The sequence below is a fragment of the Pleurodeles waltl genome, chromosome 10 (genome assembly GCF_031143425.1).
Source record: "Pleurodeles waltl isolate 20211129_DDA chromosome 10, aPleWal1.hap1.20221129, whole genome shotgun sequence".
In the NCBI taxonomy this organism is placed as follows: domain Eukaryota; kingdom Metazoa; phylum Chordata; class Amphibia; order Caudata; family Salamandridae; genus Pleurodeles; species Pleurodeles waltl.
In genome coordinates, this window is record NC_090449.1 from 167,279,158 (window position 1) to 167,302,651 (window position 23,494).

A 23,494-nucleotide genomic window follows, 5' to 3' on the forward strand; every position below is an offset into this window, starting at 1 on the left:
GTGCGTGCACAAACTACGTCAGTCGTGAAAGCAAAACAAAATCAGGAATGCGGGATTGTTCCCTCACAAATGTGATTTGCTCACATGAAAATTCCTCCCTAAAATAGATTTTCCCAAGTGAGAAATTCTGTTTCAGGTGGTGGATTTGTGGGCATTCTTGGGTGGGTACTCCTGTAAAAGGTGGATTAGTTGTGATGGCCTGAATGGGTATGTATTCTTTGAAAGAAAGACTATACGACTAAATGGTGCCACCTAATGCGAAATACTCCAAAGATCTCAGACTTCCAGTGCAAACTCTGAGCAAAACACAGGTGGCACCAGAAAGTCACTATTCGACAATTAAATCACATCTTCCTCATTAATAAATAAGTGCTATAGAAGTGAAATAACACACTTCTCATTCACTTAAACTGCAATAAAAAACATGGGTTGCTTATCTGTGGGTACCACACACCCTTAAACTAGTGTCTAAACTTCAGTACCAGGAGATAAATCCGTGTGAATGTCTGTGGAACTCATGTCTGCGTCTGACGTGTCTCATGCACGAAAGAATTGGTGGCGGCTTTTTGGCGGGGTTCCATGCCCTTCTGTTTTCATGCCAAGCTTATTATCACCGTTTGCTGTGCCTTCAGTGGGCTCTATGTGTCTGTGAGGGGGAAAACGTGCACAATTTAGAGATTACCGTTGCCTGCAAACATCCGATAGAAATGTGTAGAAAGCGAAGCACCGCACGTCCCACAAAGCACCGGAATGACAGTTGAGCACCACAAGAGGACAAAAAAATGAACTCCTGAGGGGGTCACTTGAGAGTGTTTCCATATGCCCCGGCTATTACCTGTAAAAGCCTTTTGACAATGTTACGTCTGATTGGCTATATAAAGTGATTTCTGGCGACTCCCAGGGGAAGGCAGCTTCCCTCGGCTGAGGTAACTGTGCTGCCAGGCTGTAAAAAAGGCTGGCACATACCAGATGAATAAAAGAAGCAGAGTGCGCGGTGCGAGTCGCTTAATATGTAGAATGGAAGGCTGAAACAGAGCAATTCAACTGCAGACCGCGGGCTTCTGGAACCTTTCACTCCCAGCAACAGGGCGCTCAGTCAGTAGAAAGAGAAAGATGCTTAAACAAAGGGCTTAACTAACATTCAGATATTAAATATGCAGCCCTGCACGACCGAGGAAAAATAGTGCAGCACCGTTAAAGCCAGAATCTGAGGCTATTTTTATGGGAAAGGGTCAATGATTTGTAAATATTAATCAAAATTTACATAATGCGATTTTTAATCGTTATCTTCTTGCAGAACTGTAGCCGGCACGTGTTTCGCGCCTTTCAAAAGCACAAGGTGTCTTCATCAGGGCCAAGAGAAGGAATGAATGAACTGGAAGCCAGTTATGATACAGCATGTGTGTTTGCGCTGCTGCTCATTTTACTGTGCTGTACGAGTGTATAGGAATAACAGCCACTCGCGTAACAATTGCCCTCATGGTGCGGAGGCGGGCCCCGAGCTCCAGGGGCCCCCTCTGCACAGTACACTGTGCACGGGCGGTGGGCCCTTGGTCTGTGATCTCTTGACTGAGTGAGGGATGGGGGACCTCCATGTTCTTTGCAGGGTGGTCAAGTTTTGTTACGCCTCTGACGACAGCGTGGAAGGGACACACATGTGTTGTTGCAATTGATTCAAAGTGCTTCACTAGATACTGCAAACCAATGCTTGATAACCTTCAGCGGGTCCCTGGGGAAACAGCCAAGTGGTAATAGCCATGAGACTCTTTATATTTAGCAAGAGTTGCCCACTGTTTGTTCTTGCTGGCTCAACAGCTGGTTTAGGGCATCGCCAAGTATTGCACTGTGGTGCAAAGGCAAGCCAGCGCTTTCTTGCAGGAGATTTGTACTCATGGTCCATGCACCCTGTGGTACAAAGTTCAATGCAAAGGCACTCATCCAGGCATAATTCTCGAAAACATGTAGAAAGGCCATGCACTATTCTGCTGACCCCCCACTAAGACAGTGTTTCATTTGGTGCTTGGATTTCACACATACTCAGGTCACACATATGGCCGTTTGCTCTCTTAGCCCCTATTTACAACCTCTTTGCATACATAAAAGGGGATTGCCCTTAGGAAGTGGTGATATTTTAATTGCACCAGTGAAATTTGCGTCTTTCAGGACTGTAGCTTTATGCTTGTTATGCAAAGTTCCTGAAAGTATGCCATTTCACTACATTACATTGCAACTATGTGCCATTCGCCGTACAATTGTACCCCAGATGCACCATTTGGGTTAAAGATTTACTGCAAACACGTGAACAACAGAACGTGAGTGGATGTTGTACACAGTGTTTTTGTTTTTTTTGCAGTTCTTTTTAGAATACAGTGAGTCCTTGCTTCAAAAAAGTAAGACAAGGACGCTTTTTAGCCTAAAATCTAGTGCTAAGTAACAGGTTAACATTTTGCGTAGCTATGTGTAATTTTGCGTAACTTTGCTAAACATTTTGTGAATTTCACACACTCTTTGGCATTCAGCAACTTAAAGAAATGTCGACAATGTGCTTGAAGAAAAATAAAGAGAATTCCCCAGATGGAGCTGGTGAAGCATGCAATTTGAAGTAGTATTCAGAGGGAGTGGATGTGATAATGGGTGAGATGGTAAGTAGACCTGGGAGGGTGAAACACACTTCTGTCTGCAACATTTTCTGATACATGGTCATATTGGTGTTGTACTAAAAATGGTGGAAAACTTCACACAAATCAGTAGAACATTGGGAATTTGTTCACTTATATTTGCAATATCGTTCAGGGCAGTTCAAAGTAAAACATTTGCGTATATTGCACCATCTGAGATTTCTGTGATGAACATATTTTGCATATAGTGATGTGGAGAATAAGAATATTGTTCACTTGTATATATTTTTTGTAACATTTTTGAGGTGAAGAAAATATCAATCCTTTGTATCTCAGTCCTGAGGAGGACTGAATGAATGGCTGAAATGCATCTGGTACTTCAAAGGAAATAGATATGCGATGAGTATTTATTCACAAAGGGAATACATCGGCTTGCTTCAACTCAGAAGAAGGTGTTTATCTGAGGGACCAAACACACTGATACCAGTGAAGTAGTGTCGTTTTTGAGTGACCCTGGTGGTTGTCCGAAAATTCTCGTAATAATGAAAAAAATATTCGTTCTTTGTATCTTGGTCCTGAGGAGGACTGAATAAATGGCCGAAACACGCCGGGACAAATCAAAGGAAATGAGGAGTGTATACTCATGTAGCAAATACATGAGCTTACTTCCAATCAGGGGAAGGTGTTTATCGGAGAGACCGAACACACTGACACCAGCGTAGTGTAGTTTTTGATTCTTGCAGGTGGTCTTCGAAGACTCTTGTAATAGTGAAGAAATATCAGTCCTTTGTATTTTGGCCCTGAGGAGGTCTGAATGAATGGGCGAAACACGTCAACAATCGCTTGTTTAGAGGTTCAACTCAGCATTTAAGTATTGAACACATTAATTGGAAATCATCAAAAAGGGGGAGCCGTTAAAGTGCCTTTAAGGCTGAGGAAGGGACTATGTGGAACACTCCTTGAGTGTACCTTGAACAGAAAATTTTAACATTGGGACACTTAAAAGGAAATAGATATGTGAGGACTGTCCACGCAGGAAATACATCAGGTAACAATTATTTTTTTTAATGTACCCATTCCATTGAATACGATCAATAAATTGTGAAGATTCTAACCATTCTTACGAAATGCGTGAGCAACCTGGATCAAAAGGCAGAGATATGAATGAATTATATGTACCAATTGTAGCTTGATTCAGTGACAGGCCAAACTGATTAATTCCTGTTTCGCTGTTCAAGAATCTGCTCATCTATCCCTCTAGAAAAGTGTTAACTGTTCCCAGGTAGATTTAGGGTTATTCGGGAAATCCCTGTTCCTTCCGACCCTGTGCTTGCATCACCTGTTAGCATCAAATTTCTTTTGCGTGCAGAAGTTAATTGCCACTGCCTTGAACCATGAAGCAACGCATAACATCACATGATCGCTGGCGTAAAATATTACAAAATCTGGGCCCAAATGTAGAAATCATAGGGATGTGAACAGTGACGTACTGAACTTGAGGGGGCCCCTGCAAAGTTCATGGAGGAGGCCCTCCCACCCTCTGGGTCCCGTGAGGAGCTCTCACGCCTGTGGCCTGCCCTGTGCACAGTGCTGGAGGGAGCTCAGCTCTCCCCGAGGCTGCAGGGACTATTGTTACGCCATTGGATGTGACACTGTAAATATTTATACAATGAACAGCAATTGAATGTTAAATTGGCGTGTATGAAATTCAGATCATTTGAAATCTGCCTTTAAGCTCTGAGAGCCAATGTAAACAATTCACTCCTAAAGTCAGCACTCCAGATTTAAGCTAGAAGTGCAACACAAGCATGCCAGCTTTCAACTCTGGCCAGGACACACTGCCTGTTTCTGACAGACCCATGAAAGAAAATAATGTTTTTTTTGCTTTCCAGACAGACACAGGTTGTACGAAAATAGGACTAAATGTGTCATCTGTCATCCATAGGCACAGAGAGCCACATGTAGTAACTTTGCGCGTACCAAATAACGAATCTTTGTGAATCGTTATTTGGTAATGGGCCACAAAAAGACCTAACTCATGAATATTAATGAGGTAGGTCTTGGTTTGCGACCCACAAAAATTACAGGAATCGTAACCTGCTGGAGTTAGCAGACCACCATGTGTGTGATTGCTTTTCAATAAAGCATCTTTTTATTTTTAAATGCAGCCCATTTTCTTAAAGGAAAATGGGATGTGTTTCAAAAAGTAAAATGAAAAGTTTTCTTTTCATTTTTTTAGAGTCGGCAGTGGTCCGTGGGACAACTGCCTGATCTTAAAAAATATTTTTGCAACCGTTCTCAAAGGGGAAGGCGTCCCTTGGGAACCCCTTTGCATCTGCAAATGGGTTACCACCATTTTGAAGTTGGTGGTAAAAAGCTAATGCTTTGCGAATGCATTCAGTCGCAAAACAATTATACATATTCGGTATTATGATGGGATGCCCCAAAAATGTCCCTTCTTAATACTGAATCACACACAAACCCAAATTGAGATTTGGTAACAGGTTATTGAATCGCAGTTTGGGCTTAGTACATGTAAAAAGCCTTTTTTAGCAAAAGGCCCGATTATCGAAAAAAACGCTCCATACATCTGGCCCAGAGTCTATTTTTTGACTTTTGGGGCTTGCATGGAGGGAGGTGAGAAAGAAAGGGATTATGAGAAAGAGACTGTGTATTTTTAAGTGTTGCGTGTGTGAGAGGGTGTGTGTGTTAAGTATGCTTCGGCACTGTTAGATGTTCATCCACCGTCAACACCTAGGGGGATTCTCAAAGCATCAAAAAAGTGCTGGAACCGGGGTACAACAAAGCAAAAATGACCTTAATGAAAGCAAGGAAAATGGGCCCTCTTCACTCTGCGGAGCGAGGGGGTAAATGACAGCAATAACTGGGATGCAGTGGGACCGTCACAACTTTGGACCTGGTGCCACTGTACCTGCATCGCAAGTGATAGCTGCGGCCTGACCTAGATGAAACCCAGCCTGACCAGGACGAGGAGCCTTTAATAGGTTAATTAAATTAAAATCCAGTTTTCAGAGAAAATGTTTAAAAAATATTCAAATATGAAAAGTCTCTCAGATTCTCCAAGCTTTGGTGATTTAAGTAAAGATACTTTATTGATATTTGTGTAGTATAATGTAACCATCCATCAAATGTTGGTAATTTTGTCTCAAAGATTTTTTTCTAAGGTTGTATTACTTGAGTGAACCATGCTTAAATATTTCTTCTATTTTGCAGACATCTCTATAATAATTAGAGCACAACCGAACAGTAACGTAACACAAAACAAATTAAAAACACAGCAAACATACAATAGAGCAAAGCAATAAGAAAAGTAATAAAATAAGAAGAAAACACAACAATCTCACTGCAAAGAGCAATGACCCATTGAAATAAAGCACCACAAAAACACAGCAAGATACATCACCACCACAAAAATGCAAAAACAAATTACCACAAACTTTCTTTCCATTCTTTGCCACCTCCATAACTCTGGTTTCATCATACGGTGGTAAAAGCAAAACACTGCCTAGTTTACTACCATGGACTATAGGCAATCAAAAATGCTTGGTGCTCTAGCTGTCATTCTCTTCCTGATATTGTGTACCTCACACGTGCTCCGGGGAGTAATTGTGCACTACAAGTCAGGCTCTTCTACTGAGTAGCTTAAGCATTGTCTGGAATATGCTTTTTGAAGGCCCTAGAGAAGTGTTTCTTAACTTGGGGTCTAGGAGGTCCACTCATGGGGTCCCCTTCTGTTTTAGAAAATTGAAAAATATGAAAATTAATCAATAAAACATAATATAGTACATATACGTGAGGACTCAGTTGGAGATTTGAACACTTTTTCTAAATTTGATTGTGAACTCCACAAAATATTTCGGCATATAAGCAACTGTTTGAAGTATACTTGTTTTTGCACTTTTGTGTATTGTTTTGAGGTCTAAATCATAGAAAACGCTTAGGCCAGGGGTCCCCGCCTTCCAATAATGACACAGTGGGGGTTCCTGGATTCCAGTAATGTTTCAGTGGGGGTCCACGAAGTCAAAAGGTTAAAAAACGCTGCCCTGGAGTATCCACTCCCTCCTCACATCAGCTTTGTTCTGGGCTCACAAGTATGTGCAGCATTTCTTCACGCAGGGCTTTCCAGGGCTCTATCTCGCACCTGGAGAGTGAGTTTCTTTGGCGCACTCCAGCTGCAGGCAGTCTCCGGCTCATCCCTATGCCTGGCTGTTCCAGAGATTGTTATCTCTGCATCAACAGCCCCTACCTTGGAGGTTGAGCCGGCCATGCGCACAGTACACGGAACTCCCAGGGACACCTGTCAAGAGTCATTTCTCATGAAACGCAGCCGTTGCCAAGGTGCTGCTGGGGCACAGCAGCAGTGGTATCTGCTGCTACCACCCGAGCAATTCTTCTTCACCTTGGGAAAATATATCATCTGTAACTATTTTTCAATAATACTAATAATTAGAAACTGATGTAACCACACTGGGTCTATACCTGGATCTCTGAAAAAGTTAAAGACGACATCAGGATGAAATTGCAGCGCTCTGTTTTTAAATGATCAGGTTGAAGTGTATTTCAGAACCACAACTCATTCATTTCCATTAAGCTGCAAGGGTAGCTCAGTGAGTTGAACCTTCGCCGCTGAGAAATGCTGTTATATAAAGGAGGTTAAGTTTAAGTGGCATTGAGAATCTTAATTATAGAAGTATTTTTTAAATTAGTGTAGGCTGATGTAGTGGACTTTATGTTATTTTATGTGATGTTTCTAATGACATTTAGTGATACACCATGAAACACTTATTTATGTCAAATCCTTCTAAACCAAGTTTCTCCTACGAGTAGCTCATGAGCTACTGGCCGCTCTCCGACTAACTGTAAGTAGCTCTCGCGCAAGTAGTCCAGTGAACTAAATTTGGAGCTCTTACTTAGTTGAATTAATATATGTATACCAACATTGAAAAGCGCTTATTCATGAAGAACATTTGCTCATTTTCAGAACTCATTGATGTTTAGGAAAAAATGGTTGAATTCCAAAATATTTTTAAAGGTGACATTTGAGTGATAAAAATCAAAATGTGTCGAGGAGACTTATTACTAATAATATTAACTTGGTGCTGGGGCATTGCAGCTGTGGCTTTAGGTATTATCCATGTGGAGGCATTATAAACTGATAAAGCCTTTTTTTACTTTGCTGCTAGCAGCCATGTCTGATGCACTGAGGTCATTACTGCTGGCAATCTTGCATATGATGGCCACTATTGTAACCTTTCCTTATGTGGTTACCATTACTTCTCTAATAATATTAGTAACTCAGGCGGATTTTCATTTAACATTAGAAGGGCTTATCAGAGTAAAGGTTAGATTTCTCTGTTCTGCGATGTACTTCTGAACATGCATGCACCTAGTCCTTTCAGTGGTGCCCACTTAAGTGTCTTCAGTAAGTAGGACATGGTTAATAATCACTTAAACCTATACACCATAAACTTGCATGGCACAGCTTTGGGTTTTCCTGATAATAGCGGCAACTACCTTAAACAATGTCTTCTTCTGGAAGCTTAATCTACTTGTGACCACTGCACATTTGGAACTTTTAGGTTTTTATTGACTTCCATAAATTATAAAAATGGTGTTCCGGTTAGAATTAATCTAGCATTGAGTGCCTGACATAAGAGACCAAGACTGAAACACTCAGGCTCACACATGCACCAAAGTGCAATTCATTATTGTAAAAAAAATAGGTTACTGGTTGAGGGTGGTGCAAACCCCACTCAATCAGCAACCATAACCCTTGTCAGGGTGAAATCACAAGAAAAACACAAATTAACCTGTGCTGACCATCTTGTAGCTTGGCAAAGAGCACTCAGGCTTCACTTTTATATATAAAACAAGACCAAGACCAAAACAACAAAAATCCAATCAGTAGATCTGGAGATATGCAATTTAAAGATTTCAGTAAAAATAGCGCCAAAAAGCCTAAAGCGCCACCTGTGGCTATCTGGTCATGCGAGATAGGAAGAATGCCACAAGTTTAGGCTGACCATGATGGGGCACAGGTCAGACACAGTCACCAGGTTAGTCCCACAGAAAGGTTACCTTCTCACTCCACTGCAGAGTCCTGTTTGCAGAGGAGACAGCGCGAGGAGCAGGGAAGCCTTACGGACAGCCATCAATGTAGCACAAAGAGGAGGCTTGGTGTCGCAGACGGGAGGTCTCAGTAGTATGAAGATCCTGTTGTCATTTCAAACAGTCAAGAGAGTGTTTCATGATGTTGCTCTCCGTGATTGGTTGATTGTGTGGCAGGAAGGGTCAGTCTGATGGGACCTTGCGTTGGCGGGATTTGGGAGTGAGAAGGTTTCAGCACCAACGGGCCTGGTTGCGGTCGTGAAGTGCCCAAAAACTTCAATTTAGCCTCTCTGAGGCTATGTTAGAACTTGAAGGGTACCATTTGGGGGGCAGAGTCTTGCTTCAGCTGGATCTGGGTGCTGTTGTAGGTGGTTGTGAGCCTGTTATGTCCCTATGGCTCCTAACAGGTGGCCAGCAGAACAGTCCTTGGAGTCACTCTGGGAGTCCTGGGTTCAGGTGCTGGTCCAATCCCTCTGATTCAGGTCAGTAGGGCAACAATCCAGCAAGGCAGCAGTCCAACAAGGCAAGGAGGGCAGCAGTCCAGCAGGGTGGCAGTCCTTTCAGCAGCACAGCAGTCCTTCTTGCTGACAGATTGTCCACAGGTCTAGAAATTTACTGAAGAGTTGGTGTCTGAGGTACTATATTTATACCTGGTGCACTTCCTCTAGAAGGTGGGAGAAGCTCCTAGAGGTTTCCCTTTGATGTTCCCAGGCATCCTGCCTACCCTGCTCAGGATCCAGACTAACTACAGGGGGTATGCAGCCCTTTGTATGGAGGCAGGGCACAGCCTATTCAAGTATAAGTAGGACTGTGCCCACCTCTGCCCTTCCAGCCTGTCAGTGATGGACCATTCAGGCACAACTAAGCTCTCCAGTGTGTGTGGCTGTTGAGGAGGAATGCACAAAGCCCAACTGTCAGTGACACCAGTCATGTGACCAAGGCTTCACACACTAAAGAGCTAGGGCAGGAAAATGACAACTTAAAAAAAGTGGCATTTTCAAAATTGTAATTTGAAATTCGACATTATCATGAGAGAGAATTTTTCATTACAATTCCAATGCCACCAAATATGAACTGGCTACCCGTTCCCATTCAGAAATGATCACTTATTAAATGTAATACAATAACTCCAATGTTAGCCAATGGGAGAGGTAGATCTTTTAGTGATGAAAAACAAATGTACTAGTTTACTTAGTCATTACCAAGATAGGTAAAACTTAAAGTTACATGTCCTTCCTTTTACATACACTGCTTTCTGCCCTCTGGCTGTCCAGGGCATTCACTAGGGGTGAAATATGTATTAAAAAGGAAGGTCTGGGCCTGGCAAAAAGTTTATTTGGCCAGGTTGAAATGGCAGTTTAAAACTGCACACACAGGCTGCAATGACAAGCCTGAGATATGTTTGAAGGGCTACTTACGTGAGTGGTACAATCAGGGCTGCAGGCCCACTAGTAGCATTTAATTTACAGACCCTGTGTACATCTAGTACCACTTTATTAGTGACTTATAAGTAAATTAAATATGCCAATTTGGTACAAGCCAATGGTTTCACTTTTTCACGAAGTGAGTTCATGAAGTTTAGCACTGGCTAGCAGTGGGCAGAGTTCTAAGTCCAGCAAAAATGAGATCAGCAAAAACGGATGAGGAAGGCAAAATACTTGGGGGAAGACCACTCTAAGGCTGACATGTCTAACATGTATACTTGGTCCAAAAAAGCCAGTAGCCAGAACACTCAGTTCCACACATGATGCACATTGGAATTCAGTACAGTTGGCCCAAATTCAGGACTGAAGACTGTAAAATTCAGCACCACACATGCACCACAATGAAATTCAGTGTAGATACACTTTGTGCATCACAACCACTTGCACTTTACTTTCATGAATACAAGTTTACATAATCACCACAATGGGAACACAACTTGTCAGGGAGACGCTCATGCATATTGCGTGCCTGTTCATAGACATAGGATTTTCCAACAGACATTAAAAACGTAAGGTCACTTGAAACATTAGAACCTTCCTGTTAACTTCTGGCAATTGACACTTGGAACAATAGTAATAAAGAATAGAAAGTCCTGCTCTTACCTGGGGCAAAGCCTGTACCACAGTGTCCAGCAAAGCACGCATGCCAGTTGCCATTTTCAAGAGTTTGAGAACTAGAATTGAAAACCAGAGTTAAACTATTATTATAAAATATTTGCCTTCTTGCTTTGTAAGCAAAGTATCTGAGCGCTGTCTTCTAATGTCCGAGAAATATCGGATAACAAGTCCAATTTCAAACTTTCAAGAGGGTACTTGAGTAGCCATAATCATAGTTAAGAGTGGCCTACTAGCTCTTGGGATGGCAGAGTAATCATGTTAAAAAAAAGGTTAACAAAAATTGTTTCTGTAATAACAGAGAAGCGCATTCTTTTACTAGGAATTCAAATAAGATCACTGCCATTCTACTTGCTATCATTGATTATATTTCCATGAATTATAGTTATAGAACCTTTTTTTAAAAACCTTTCCATTTTGGAATTCCTACAAAATACTTGGCAGTCTAAATAAGATTCTTCAATAAAAAAATGGAGATTGCTCATTTACTTTCAGCGACACAGCATAGCCATCCCATGTATTCCAAAATAATCGGACATGTGTGAATTTCTACAGAAAGTCCAAACCTCAGACTGATAAATCAGCACAGAAATCTGAACTCCACAAAGTAAGAACAAAAGATGGGAAGTATAAATAATGATGCAGAAGTGGTAACATCCGTACTATGCCAGGCACTAGGGCAAAAGGCTTAAACTCATCCTCTGGAGGACACTTCAGTATCCCTGACTGTTCTTACCTCTAATTCCTTGTGATCTTTAGCATAATGCTGGGTTGCTGGGTTGCTTAGTTGTTTCTTAGTGAGTGTAGCATTTTTTAGTAAACCAACCACCCAACACTGTATTACGTTCACCAACTTGTTTTTCTTAGGCTAGTACACATCTAATAGATGCTCACAATTTCTTGTATCATTGAAAGAGTATCCATAAGGGAAATGCTTTCTAGCAATTGAAAATCAAACAATATATATAAAGTTGGCATCTTTATTCTGTAGCTGTAGGCAAAAGATTAGGTTTATTAATCAGGATATCTGAACATGTAATTGACCCTACTTGACTTTGAGCAAGGATCGTCAACCTTGACAACCAGTTCTTTCACAATTGAACAAGATCAAGTACTGTAGTTGTAGGCAAAGAGATTAGGTTTATCAATCAGGATATCTGAACATGCAATTGAACAATTTGACCGTGATCAAGGAAATTCTACTTTGAAAGCCAGTTCTTACACCTTTTGAACAAGATCAAGTACTCCAAATTCTATACATCATTAATGTCCTCCAAATGTCAGATTATGCGTAGATTATCATGAGTGACATGTACAGGTTGTTAAGCATCTGTTTGAAATTGCTAACTGGAAAAAAAACAACTAGAAATGAAATGTTTTTAAGTTCAGACTTGGACTCCTTTTTTGATTTGGAAAACAGAAATTGATCCATATTATGACCTTTGAAAAAATGCCCAGGATGCCCTGGTACGCAATCAGTGATAGAGTTTTCTTGTGTGAAAACTATGGTTACAACAGATGATTTCAACAAAAAGATAAATACATACTGTTCTTCAAGGAAAGCACAATAAAGAATATTTCAAACACAACTTGTGTGTCAGATGTTTGTAAAATTTACTCTAAAACTCAGCTTATAACATGAACCGGAAACAAATATATATATAGGATCAAGTAAACTATTGGATGTTCAGAGATTTTTTTTACTGGAACTTTGCATTGTTAATTGACTGATTACGATGCAATCATTAGCTAGTGGTATCTCTACGATGAAGTTGTGATATAGTAAGTAAATGCTGGTCATATCATACGAGCAGTCTTCCAGTAACTTAGAGCATTACTGGAGTAAATATGATATTGGGTAACTGTTTATAGTGCAGACTACTTTGTCATTAGTTCATTAAATCCACCGTCCAGGTAGACTGGGAACAACAGAATATAATTAAAAGGTAGATTTAATCTCTGCTGATGTACTTCTTTGGTTGACTTAAAATAGTATAGAAGCACCTCAAAGCAGGCAAATAAATTCTCCATGACTCTAACATCTGAACATCGCAAGCAGGTACCTCCATGTTAAGACAAAATATCTCACCTCGAGCAATCCTCAGAACTCTCATGATGCGGATAATAGTCGGGTTAATCGGGAGTGAAGCATTGATTTCGATTTCCTCCAATGTGATTCCCATGATGGATAGTAGCACTATGGCTAGATCCAGTTGGTTCCATCTATAGTCAAATGTAAACAGGGACAAGACACTCATGGAAAGGGATGCCAATCATGAAATTTAGGCAAAAAACACATAATAGCATGATGTCTGGGAATTATTGATTGAGCCATCACTAGTGGAGAAAAGGCCCCTTTTACAAAATACAACCATTTATAGATAACAAATCTGGGGCCAACTAAAAAAAAAGCATTCATGAGTATAAAAAGCAGTACTTCAAGAGGACTCTTCTACATACTCTTAATTGCCTTTGTTAATCAGCACTGAAGCATCTACTTCATTATTAGTAAACGTGCAAAAAAGTGCATATTCCTTTCTAATGGTACTATCAATGAATATTCCCAGCACATTCCCAGTTTGTATTTTGTAGGCCAATTCACAAAGGCAAGAGTACTGCAGGAAAATTACTTTACATACTCCAAAATGTTTTTCAGAACAGATCCCTTGGTCATTACATTTACAGTGCAGCAATCCCAGAGAGGATTCAAGCCATAATAAAAAATTCTCTACTACAAAATTTGGAGCACATATATGGATTGCTACTACAACTGTATTTGAAAGTAGACAAAATCTGTTTCTATAAAATAACTTTTGTACCAGTGGTGCTCTTTATGGTTCACAATTCTGCGCATCTCTTGGTTTCTACTTACTTTTAGTTTATTAATGTAACTGCTTCAGTGCTGGTTTTATTGTTTCTATAGGTAACTCACCAACCCAGTCCAGTGAGTCCCTTTAATATTTGTTCTCGTAATCTCTTCTTATTTTCACTTTTCCTTCATCTTCATTTTTCCGTCTATAGTAGTTTTAGCACCTTTATGTATGGGAGTTCTTAACATGATGCCTTACTTGACTATTCCTGTCATTAAAACTGCTTCTGTTAGCTTTCAAAGTACTATTCTTTGGTTTGTAGCATTCTGAATTCATTTAAGAAGCTAAAAGTTCAAAGAAAAATTAAAAAGCTGGAAATTACCATGATGGTTCTGTGATAACACCACCAATGAATACACACATTACATGTTTTATATTGTAGGAAACAAATTCCAAAGGGAAAATTAGAAGGGCAATTTACTGAGCGTTGCACAGATGTTGATGTGGGGCAGTTCTGTGATGCAATCATAGGCTTTTACAATGGTATGTAAATCGATACAGTATTTTGGTCGCTTTGCACCATGCCAGTTCCTGGTCAAAACATTAGTAAATTACCTCCTAAGCTTACATTTGAGGTTTGTAAAGGGCTATTTGTAGGCATTCGTTTTACAGTATTGAGCATTTGGTGCAGATAGCCCACTACTCAAGGCTGGGCATTTCCCCGCAAGGCTGGAAGGGTGGGGGGCACTTTTGTTTTTGGGTGCCGGTTTTGTAGCATTGCAGCAGTTTTAAAAGCACTGCAGAGTTCCTTGTATATTCAATAGTTCTCAGGCAACAATACAAGTGGCATGATAACCCTGATGATTAATCTACCTGCTGGAGAGAGGTCTGAGTTTTGTCTAGTGGCAGTTTTGAGTTATCTAAGGGAGTGCAGAGGGTTAATATGCCTGCACAGAAGAACTTGTACTATGTTACTGTGCAGTTCATAAGATACAATCATAATCTAGCGCAGTGAGCTATGAACGTCCATCAAAGAGCTGCATGTAAACTACATGGTACAGGTTAGAAAGTTATGTTTTTCCCAATCTTCCTCTTATTATTAAAGTCAACCCTAAGCACTATGTTATGTTCTGAATCCTGAGTTTCTGCTTACCCAGACCAAGCATTCTAAAACATGCCTACTAGTATGGATGGCATGTGAATCCTACACCTTGTAGTCCCCTTTGTCTTATGTAACATTTTCTATACACAGATATACACATGTGTGATTAATTTTCTGTGTGTGTGTGTGTGCTGTAAAGTGCTCTGACACCTGACACTGGTATGAAAAGCGCTATAAAACAAATAAAATCCATGTGAGAAAGGGACTATGGAGAGATGAGAGGCACTGTTGGAGGGTGATAGAAATAGAAGGAGAATCTTTGAAAAGCCCCAATAAAGTTTTCTGTATCCTGGTGCCCTGTAAGGTCATCATCATTGTGCTTTAAAAACTAACATAATTGAATATATAATTAAACGAATGCGCCATTTTTAGTTTTTCCTCTAATTGTCATGGGGAAGAACACTCCCCACCCTGCCACTACTCCAAAAACGTGTCCCAAGTTAATAAATATGCCTCAAAGTTTTTTAAGAACAATTAAACATTCCAGGAAATGAAGAACTAATTTTACCATGATTTTAAGTGTACGTTGAGATTTGTGATTGCATGGGTGAGAAATGGAAGGTAGCCGTCTGTATAATGTTAGATGAAGATGTAGGCGATAGCATGTTTTGTGTGAGATAGAACTGTGGAATGTGTAGGATGAGGCGCAAAGTCTTTTTTCAGTCTTTTCAAAAATATTTTTTATATCAGATGAGTAACACCAGAGTACATCCCCTGCTCGGCTCAACCAGAGCAGGGAAACTTACTACAAGTATTAAATGGCAGCAGATTGCAATAAAGGGCACAAGCTATGAACATAGAGGAAACATCACATGACTCCAATATATGTCACATAAGAACTTTTTGAGATAAAATGTTGACAAGAAATGAGTTGGTCGTGGGATCAGCAGGTTATCCCAAAAAAACTTCTTTAAAGGATGTTTGAGATTTTTATCTGATATGAGTTAAAAGAGAGTGACTTATGTAACGTAAATGATACAAAATGGAATCATGAATTAAATAACTTCTATGTACATTTTCTCCCAAATTAAAGATAGAATAATTAATTATGCAGCGTGCAGGGTGTATATAGAATTGAACAATGAATTAAATGGTTTCTAAGAAAATACCTTCAATAGACACACATGGATAGAATGAATTCCTGGAATTCAAATTTAAAATATTTTCAGTACCGCTAGATAAACAGCAGGACTCCAAAGTAAATCTGAGCCTTCCATATATGTCTGAAACACACGTGGCAAGATTGATATAACTGATAATGGCAAATAATTTTTGCATGTTCGAGACACAGTATTCCAGGCCTTCTCAAAATCAAAGCGTGGTGTTAGGGACAAATTATATAATAAAGACACACTGCCCTAAAGACTTTAGTAACTTCGGGCGTTGATGTAACATTAGTCCCCGCAGCACCAGTGGGGTGAGAGGGGCCCTGAGCTCTAGGTCCCCCTCAGCACAGAATAAGCTTGTGCATGCAATCATGCACCAAGCTACGGCTAGCACTGTGTACGGGGGGCGGGACCCTGGCATGAGAGCTCCTGACTGGGTCCTGGTGGGCTCTTCTATAAACTTTGCTGGAGGGCCTCTCTGGTTTTGTTATGCCACTGCTTAGGGGCAGATTTTAAGATTGGCCAGTGGCTCTCTTGCCCAGTGGATGGTATGGTTGCTATGCCACTGCGGCTCCACTAAAGGCGCAGTAAGGGCCTGATTACAACTATAGGTGCTATTTAGCACATCTGGTAAATACCATATGCTTGTCCCCGTTAAATGGCAACAGGTCTGACCTGCCGAAATGTAATGATAGCTGACTTATTTAACGCATCCGATGATCACTGGATGAGTTAAATTCCTTCAGCCACATAAATTCTTACCCATGCATAAACAGAGGTTTACTCATGGGTCAGAAATTAACCAGTAACTCGTAATCAGGGGCTAAGTCCGATTTTTTTTTACTTTTGAATAATGAACTCCTGAAAGTAGGCATTTGTTATTGAGAAACACAAAGTAATGGCCCTGATCCGCTAACAGTTTTCTGCATGTGCTTGGGGTCATTTCTCTTGTTTCGTTTTCAGGGCCACCAGCCTTTCTCTGGTGATACTGAAGAGGAAAACTTTACTCCTAAATTGGCTGGACATTCTGAAATACATTGACTGACAATACTTTGACAGGGGGAGGCGTTAGACAAGGGTTTCCAATGAAGTAGAGAGCTGATGCTCAACAATTGGAAAGCAAGTGCTTCTGCAGGTCCTAATACAGTGGAGGAATTGCATGTGTAGTGGATGGGGAATCCGCCAAACTCTAAATCCATCATTATATAATAAGTCCAAATAAGACAAAAAACCTGGTACAAGTGGCACTTGGAATCTATACTTAAGCACTGTAAAAGTACTCTGGGCCTTAAACATAAAATCTGAGTAGGTTGCCCAACACAGCATTCAGTGACTAGCCTATCTGGTACCCTCAAACAGACTGTCAATGACTGACTTGAAAAAGTGAAAGAATGACCTTCCTACAAGGAAGCTTTGTTGGCATGTGGAACTGTCTAACAAACAGGTCTCCTTTCAGTAGTGTCAGAGCACAATAGAACATTTACAGAGGAGAGGGGCTTCGCGAGCACCGTGCAAGATGGCCACCGGAACTTCCGTCCGGCCTTGGCTTTGTTTATATAAGTCGACGCACAGACTCCAGATAGCTATCTCTGGAGTTCAGATTTTTAAATCGGAATGTGTCATCCTTCTGTTGATGCCTCTGTTTTGTACCTGGAGGTGGAAAGTCTCCTGATAATAGCAGGGAAATGGATCACACTTAGGGCCTGATTACAACTTTGGAGGAGGTGTTAATCCGTCCCAAAAGTGACGGTAAAGTGGCGGATATACCACCAGCCGTATTACGAGTCCATTATATCCTATGGAACTCGTAATACGGCTGGTGGTATATCCGTCACTTTACTGTCACTTTTGGGACGGATTAACACCTCCTCCAAAGTTGTAATCAGGCCCATAATCTTCTGATGCCATCTTTACTGCCTGACAGGAATTTCAGAGGTGAACAGTGTCACCAACTCCTTTTCATTGCTTTTGCAGGATGCTTTAGCTAAAAAAATGCAAAGGGCTTTCCTGTCGGATTTTCTGAGGTGAAATGAAGTTCGTTTACCGGCCTTCCAATTTTTATATGCAAAGCATTCTAGTAAGGCATTTACTTACAATTGCTTACGTTACTAATGCTTCTATCTACAGTACCTGCAAATGTTCTATTAATTTAAACACAAAGATCTATTTTGGCTCTTTTTGACAAATTAACTTTGACTTATTTTATTTATGGCCAAACCGCCAGAGTCAAAAGATAAAGACTCTTCTTTTTACCTCTTATCTAAGGGTATTGCCCATCCCAAGGCTCAAAAGTTAAATTTGCCTCCTAAATTTGTGTTGTTTATAATGGACGGAGCAATGGAAATTGGAATAGGTTGCTTGCCCTCATCTTCTGCTGCAACTCCCAAGAAGCTTTCTGACACAGTTAAACGTCATAAAAAAGGCACAGTCACCTCCAAAGCAGCCTCACTTCTAAGGATTGAAGATAAACTTTCTTCTCATGACCCAAGTATTACTGCAACAGAACAAAGGATTACCAAGATTGAGCAATCCATTCCAAATGTGAACACACTTACTAAAGAAATTGAGACTCTCAAGCGGGCCACTGAGAATTTAGAAAACAGAAATAGAAGGAATAACCTCTGTTTATATGGTATCCAGGAGAACTCAGAATGACCAAATATGATTGCATTTTTACAATGGATACTACCTTCTATTGTTCAGTTACAAGACCATGGTCCACTCAATATACAAAGGGCACATCGTCTGGGTCCAAAGTCACCTACAAATGAGAAATACGTGAAGCCAAGGGGCATCATTATTCTTTTTCTTCAACATACCGATTTAATGCGGAATCTTGTAGCAGCTAAAAACACAAAAAGTCTACAATGGTCTGGCCATAAGGTCTTCCTTTCTCAAGATGTTTCTAATGCAACAGCTAACAGACGCAAACGTTTTTTGGAGTTTCGACCACAACTTAAATCTTTGAATAAAAGGTATAGCTTATTTCATCCTTATATCTTTGAGATAACATATAAGGAAACAGCTTATTCATTTGAAGATCCTGCTAAACTTCAAGACTTCCTTCATCAGCATTGCCATGAGGACATGGAACTTGGAGCTAAGCGAAATTACATTTAATTTTTTTGCATTTACTGTACTGAGTCTACTTTACCCTTCCTTCATGGTCCTTGCTGCTTGCTGTTATATCTTACCCCACGTATTTAAGTATTTGTTTATTTTTTGTATTATTCTCTAGAGTCGACAATTCCAGATTGTTTGTCTTCAGTGTCATTCATGTGTAGTGTTTGTCTGTTGATTATCATATATCCCTACCTCTGTTAACTTAGGTAAATCCTCTGATATGGTTTTGGTTCCATGTGTCCTAAACCTCTGTCTTTTATTATTGCATATATAATGTGGTTTCTTTTTAATTCTCACTATTAACACTAAGATTTTCTTTAGTCAGCGTCGAGTTCGGTCCCATCGTTTGTGGCTCTCCACTCTCTCTGTATCCTTTTGGATAAACCCCTATTCCTTAAGGTTTTTTCTGCAACCAAGGTTTCTTTTCCCTGAGTTGCCTTCTCTTCTATCATGCTTTTCAAGTTTTTTTTTTACCCTTTATCCTTCCTTTTCTTTCTTTCTATTCTTCTTTCAGGACTTTTTCTTCATTTCCAACACTTCTGATGTCTAAATTCAAGGAACTAAGTAATACTCCTAATGCATATAGATGGCTTTGCATGACACGCCACTCAGAATTACTTCTTGGAATGTTAAAGGTTTGAAGAACCCAGTTAAACTCCAACTTGTGCTTTCTCACCTTTCTTGTTTACACTGTCATTTAGCCCTTCTTCAAGAAACTCACATGACAAATGCAGATTCACATAAGCTTAAGAAACAATGGGTGGAGGAAATATATATTTGTTTGTCTGTTCAAGGTAAAAATGGGGTAACAAGCCTTTTTCATAAAAGACGAAACATTAACTTTGTCAAGCTAGAGACTGACAGTGATGGTCGCTGGGTCATTATACAATTTAAAATACATAATATTCTATATACTGTTTTGAATGTTTACAGGCCCATAACTCTAGTTTATGGAAAATGATTTCCCAAAGGATTTTAGTGTATCATACTGACAACTTCATCTTAGAAGGAGATTTTAATACTATATTTGATCCTTTTTTAGATCAAAAGTCCACAACCAAATCCATTCCGAACAATGCACATAAAGCCTTCATTTATACAATTAAACATAATGCTCTTTCTGATTCTTGAAGACTAGCCCACCCTTCTCTTCAGGAATACACTTTCTATTCTAATCCTCACAGATCCCAAACTAGAATAGATTACATTTTTCTTAGTAAACATCTTACACAATATATTCTACATTCAGAAATAGGCTCTATCTTAATTTCAGACCATGCTCCGGTCTCTACTGATATAGGCATTCCCCAGAAATCTTCTTTCAAATCTAGATGGAGGTTCAATAATTCTTTGCTTTCAGACACATTTTTCATATCCGCATTTAAAGAATTTATCTCTGAATACTATGATAATAACACAGGTGACACTTCCTTTTAATTTGTTTTGGATGCTTTTAAGTCTGCTTCCAGAGACTTTATTATCAATTAGATTTCCAAAAAACTGAAAAATATGGAGAAATAATCAGATTCCATCTTAAGTAATATTAAAGCACTGGAACATACGTTTTATACTTCCAAACAAAACAAACAGGACCTCCAAGACTTACTTGCTGCTAAGATTCAATTCAATAAAGTTACAGAAAAGGCATGTTAGACACTTTTAAAGATTAATGCTTGATACTAGGGAGGCAAGAACAAATCAGGTGCTCTTTTAGCTAACTATCTTAAAGGGAGAAAGGAAAAGAGTTCTGTTAAATCTATTGGTAATTCATCTGGCGATATTTTTTTAAATGATGCAGATATTATGAAAACATTTGCAGAAATTTATAAAAGCCTCTACACCCAAGAATCCATGCCTTTCGATGATCTAATTAGTAAATATTTTTCTCGTCCTTCAATACGCAAACACTCTCAAATTGATTTGTCTCTTTTAGATGCTCCATTAAATTGGATAAATTGTATTCAGCAGCCAGAAATCTTCCATCTGGTAAGACACCAGGGCCTGATGGATTTACTGTAGAATTCTACCTTCAATTCTCTAATCTAATTTTTCCTAAATTATTCAAACTACTTAATTATTAAATTACAAATAACAATTCATCTGGTACCTTCACAGAAGCAATGATTTACAGCATCCCTAAAAAAAAGAAAGAGATCTCTCTCAATGTAGCAATTATTGTCCTATTTCCCTTATAAATGCGGATTGTAAAATTTTTGCAAAGGCACTTGCCATTAGATTGAATAAGTTTATACCCGATTTGATCGAGGGCGAACAGTCGGGTTTTGTTAAAGACAGGAATATAGTAGTTAACTCATGTGTCTTTCTGAACATTCTCAGAAAAGCCCCAATCTTAAACATTCTTTAGCTGTGATTGCTCTGGATGCTGAAAAAGCATTTGACAGAGTCAACTGAAAATTTATGATTCAGGGACTACGCTGGCATGGTTTTGGTGCAGGATTCATTAAATTAATATCTTTATTATACTCTTCTCCACTCTCCTCTGTATTAGTAAATGAAATTCAATCATTATACTTTTCCTTAAAAAGGGGTACACAACAGTGATGCCCATTATCCCCATTGCTTTTCATATTAGCTTTAGAACTTTTTTTACATAGACTCACAAATTCAGACAATTTTTCTTGTTTTCATTATAGAAATGTCCATATTAAATGTATCACTTATGTTGATGACATTTAATTATACATTTCCAAACCTTTCCAATTTTTTTACCAATTGCATCAGTATTCAATTGTCTCAGGGTATAAGCTTAACATAAATAAATCCAAAATAATACCTTTAAATAAATGTTGTCTTTGAACTGAATTTGCAGGTACAGGTCTGGCTTGGAAACCTGACAAGATTAAATGCTTGGGAACATTATATGGTAATACTCTCAAAGACACTATTAAAATCAATATGGACATTTTGCTTTCCAAAATGACCAAGCTGTCCCAAAATTGGTCTCCTCTTTTTCTTTCTTGGTGGGGAAGACTTGATTACATTGAAATTATGTTTCTCCCAATTATCAACTTCTTTTAATGATGCTGCCTCTTAAAATACCTGGGAAATATTTTAAATCAATTGATAAGATTTTAGCACATTTCTTATGGAATGTCAAAACACCTCATATGTCTTTAAATTGTTTAAAGTTACCTAATAACTCAGGTGGAGTTAAATTTCCTAATTTTTGCCAGTATCATAAAGCATTTAATATTAAGCAATGTCAAGGATGCTTTCTAAATGATTTGCAGCCTCAAACTAAGATACGGTATCAATTAGAACAAGCTTTAATTTCTCCCTTCCTTCATGAACATGTCTTATGTATGTCACAGCCCCCTAAATATTGGATACCATCATTGCTTTCATTCTCATGGTCCCTATTCTGACCATATATCATCACTAACTCTTCTTCTAGAGGAAACTTTTTATGTAGTCCTATTTGGTACAATAAATATCTTTTACGTAATGGCAAGCCACTATTTTGGCGTACTTGGCTGCGCAAAGGTATTGTTATAGTCTCCCCACTCCTTCTTCCTGATTGTGTCATAATTCCCTTTAGTTTCCTTTCCTCCACTTATAACCTACCTCCCACATGTATTCAGCAATGCAAGATTCGAAACTACTTCTTTCACATGCCATAACATTTTCTTCCTCATCTTTACACCAAACTAATTCACAGTCATTCCTATATCCCATCACAACCTACTTCGAAGCAGCACTCATATATAAAACCCTCATAACTCCTTCAATAGATAGGCATACATTTAAAAAAGAAAAGCTATGGGAACAAGACCTACTTTCTGACTGGCCTATCTCCTTATGCCAACGAATATAGGATAGATTACACTCCACTGCATGCCCAGCAAATCTTTCTATTATTTTTACAATAGAATGTTTTATACACCAACTCACTTTTTTAAACTAAAAAATTTGAAAACTGACACTTGTTGGCGTTGTAACTCTAGTTCCAGAACCTATATTCATATGTTTTTTTCATGCTCCAAAGGTTACCCAATTTTGGGAAAATGTTTGGTCTACTATTGAAAAAATTATTCATTCCCAGGTTCCCTTTTCCATCAATGACCTTATCTTAGGAAGTCTGAGTAATCTCTGTCCATAATAAGAGGTGTCATAAATGAATAGATCTGCTTGTTGCCATCGCTTACCAGGTGATTACTTCCAACTGGAAGTCTACTGAAAATGTTTCCTATCTGCGGTGGTTGAACTTGACGGTGATCATAGCACACCTAGATCGCTACAATTAACCTTCCACTTTACTAGCGAACAAGAGGGAAAAATTATGGGAACCATTAATGTCATTTTTATCAAATACTGCTAAGATTCTTCATTAGGATTTTTTTTAGTCCTAGCAGATTACCTTACTCCATAGCTATATTTTATTAAATCTATTGTCTAATATTCCTTTTTATATACAAAAAGCTTTTAG

The 23,494-nt window shown here is 39.2% G+C and overlaps 1 protein-coding gene across 4 annotated transcripts in view; it reads right to left on the reverse strand.

Annotated features, from left to right (window-relative positions):
* Nucleotides 1-23,494, reverse strand: part of CACNA1H (calcium voltage-gated channel subunit alpha1 H) — a 731,062-nt gene that overhangs the window by 73,524 nt on the left and 634,044 nt on the right. For all 4 annotated transcript variants that reach the window (XM_069210130.1, XM_069210129.1, XM_069210128.1 and 1 more), the window contains exons 26-27: nt 12,936-13,069; nt 10,835-10,905 (exon numbers count right to left, since the gene is read on the reverse strand). In XM_069210130.1, the coding sequence (XP_069066231.1) occupies nt 10,835-10,905; nt 12,936-13,069 (205 nt within the window). The remainder of the gene's footprint in view (nt 1-10,834; nt 10,906-12,935; nt 13,070-23,494) is intronic.